The sequence below is a fragment of the Bombina bombina genome, chromosome 11 (genome assembly GCF_027579735.1).
Source record: "Bombina bombina isolate aBomBom1 chromosome 11, aBomBom1.pri, whole genome shotgun sequence".
NCBI classification, from domain to species: Eukaryota; Metazoa; Chordata; class Amphibia; order Anura; family Bombinatoridae; genus Bombina; species Bombina bombina.
In genome coordinates, this window is record NC_069509.1 from 14082131 (window position 1) to 14084315 (window position 2185).

The window sequence follows — 2185 nt, forward strand, 5'->3', positions numbered from 1 at the left end:
GACCATATGTAAGCATGCTGACAGTACATATTCTGTAAATACAGAGACAAGAGCAGTGTGTTTTATGTACACTTTTGTGATGCAACATTTAGACATGAAAGAAAAGATTCCCTTATTTTCCTGAGCGAAATATAGATTTTCTAGTTCTAAATACTTATAAATGTCATCTTCAGAACCTGAAGCTTGTACTCAACACCAGCAGCAGCTCTTCAGAACTGAATATTAGTTCTCTAATTTATTTGTCATAATTTAAGGCTCTTCTTAAGTATCTTCAAAATCTGCACAACTTCTCCATTAGAAAGAATATCTTCTCATTAACCTCAAGCATCCATAGAAAGCTTCTGAGATGACAACAGAATATATAATATTTGTCATCTTTTTTGGAGTAACTTACATCATTGGAGTTTCTCTCAATAGTTTTATTGCAGCTTTTACTATCAAGAACCGTATTAGAGGAGAACCTCAAAGCCCTGTTGATCTCATTCTTACTGTCCTGGGACTTTCTCATGTTATGATCCAGAACGTTCAATTATTTGGTTTTGTTGCAGCTGTTACAGTAAGTGATTTGCTTTGTTCCTATAAAATATATGCTATATTTACTTTGTTCTATGCCCTCAATCTCAGCAGCTCATGGACTACAGTGTGGTTATGTTTATTTTACTGCATAAAAATTGTCACCTTCCAACATTGTCTGCTGATGTCCCTAAGGCTGAGACTTCCTACACTTGTGCCTCGTCTGCTCTCAGGATCAGTTATAGTGTCATTTAGCTATATGGCTCTCTTTACACTTATAACAGAAGAACTGACTCCTTTGTTTAAAGATCTTAATTATACAGAGTGTAATGATCAACAACAGCTCCCTGCAAAGCAGTTCCTTACTAATATAAATTATGCATTTGACTTTGGTGTTTCCATCGCATCATTACTGGTTCTGTTATCACTGGGTTTGACTCTCACCTCCCTTGGGTCACATGTGCTTAGAATTCATAAAGGATTGTTTGGGATTAGCTCTTCACAACTTACAGCTCATATCAACGCCAGCAGATCCATTGCTCTGTTTCTAATACTGCAGATAGGTTTATATGTGGTGCAGCTGATATCCAGTACAATTGAAATCACTGGTGATACAGTATGGTACTGGTGTATCTCATTCATTTTGTATTCCTATAGCCCCTTGAATGCTCTTTTATTGATCATGGGAAATAGGAAACTAAGGTTGGCTTGTGTTTTTATTTGCTCCGGGAAGTTCATTAAACACAAAGGCAATAGGAATCGACCAACAAAGATGTAAGCTTATGATATGTAGTAATGACAGAGCATTTCTATGTCACAAACTAACATCTGACCTCTCATTTAAAACAGAGAAATCTCTTTAAAAAATGTGGATACATTACCCTTACATCTCCTTAATGATTTTTATGGCAATGACAATTATCTGATTTTGGTGGACATGTGACTTTGTAGATCCATTTGTAATGAAGAAACCTACCATTAAGTCATCATTTTATATTTGTCATGTGATCATTACAGTAACAATTATTTCTGTTAAACACTCACTAAAAGATCTTATTGGTCTAGGCTTATAGATGCAGTTGCTGTCTCAGGGTCCAGTTTTCAAAACTCCATCAGCATGGAGTGAAATGTTATGCAGACCACGGAATGGGTAGACCACTCAGTTCACTTGAAATGGGGGCTGAACCTGGGAATAAATAAGTCCTGGCAAGTGTCAAGCTACCTTCAATAGTAAATAATGAGGCTTTGTGGAATGGAAAATCTCACAAGAAATAGCAAATTTAATAGGGGGCACCTAATAATTGTTTTAAACAGATTTGTATGTTTTTTATCTTTAAATGGTTTTTATTGAAATTACAATAAGATACATACAACAGGTATATCATTTCACAATGCATACAGACATTTACATGCAGTTAAATATATTTAGAATTAAAAATAAAAACAATATAATAATATATTTATAATTAATAAATAAATAATAAATAATAATAATAAATAATAATAATAATAATAAGGGCAAAGACAAAAAAATTAGATTGGGAAAAAGAAAAGTACCAAGAAATAAATACTAAATAATCATCAAATACTAAAAATAACTAAAGATATTATATAATATTATTTTTTTTATATAAATTGATTCCACAAGAATAATATATTAGACAATTGATCT

At 32.8% G+C, this 2185-nt stretch overlaps 1 protein-coding gene across 1 annotated transcript; it reads left to right on the top strand.

The window, feature by feature from the left end:
• The first annotated feature begins 346 nt into the window (after nt 1–346).
• Nucleotides 347–1291, top strand: LOC128642186 (taste receptor type 2 member 41-like). The gene has a single exon (XM_053694868.1). The coding sequence runs from the start codon at nt 347–349 to the stop codon at nt 1289–1291; it is 945 nt and encodes a 314-aa protein (XP_053550843.1).
• Nucleotides 1292–2185: the final 894 nt, after the last annotated feature.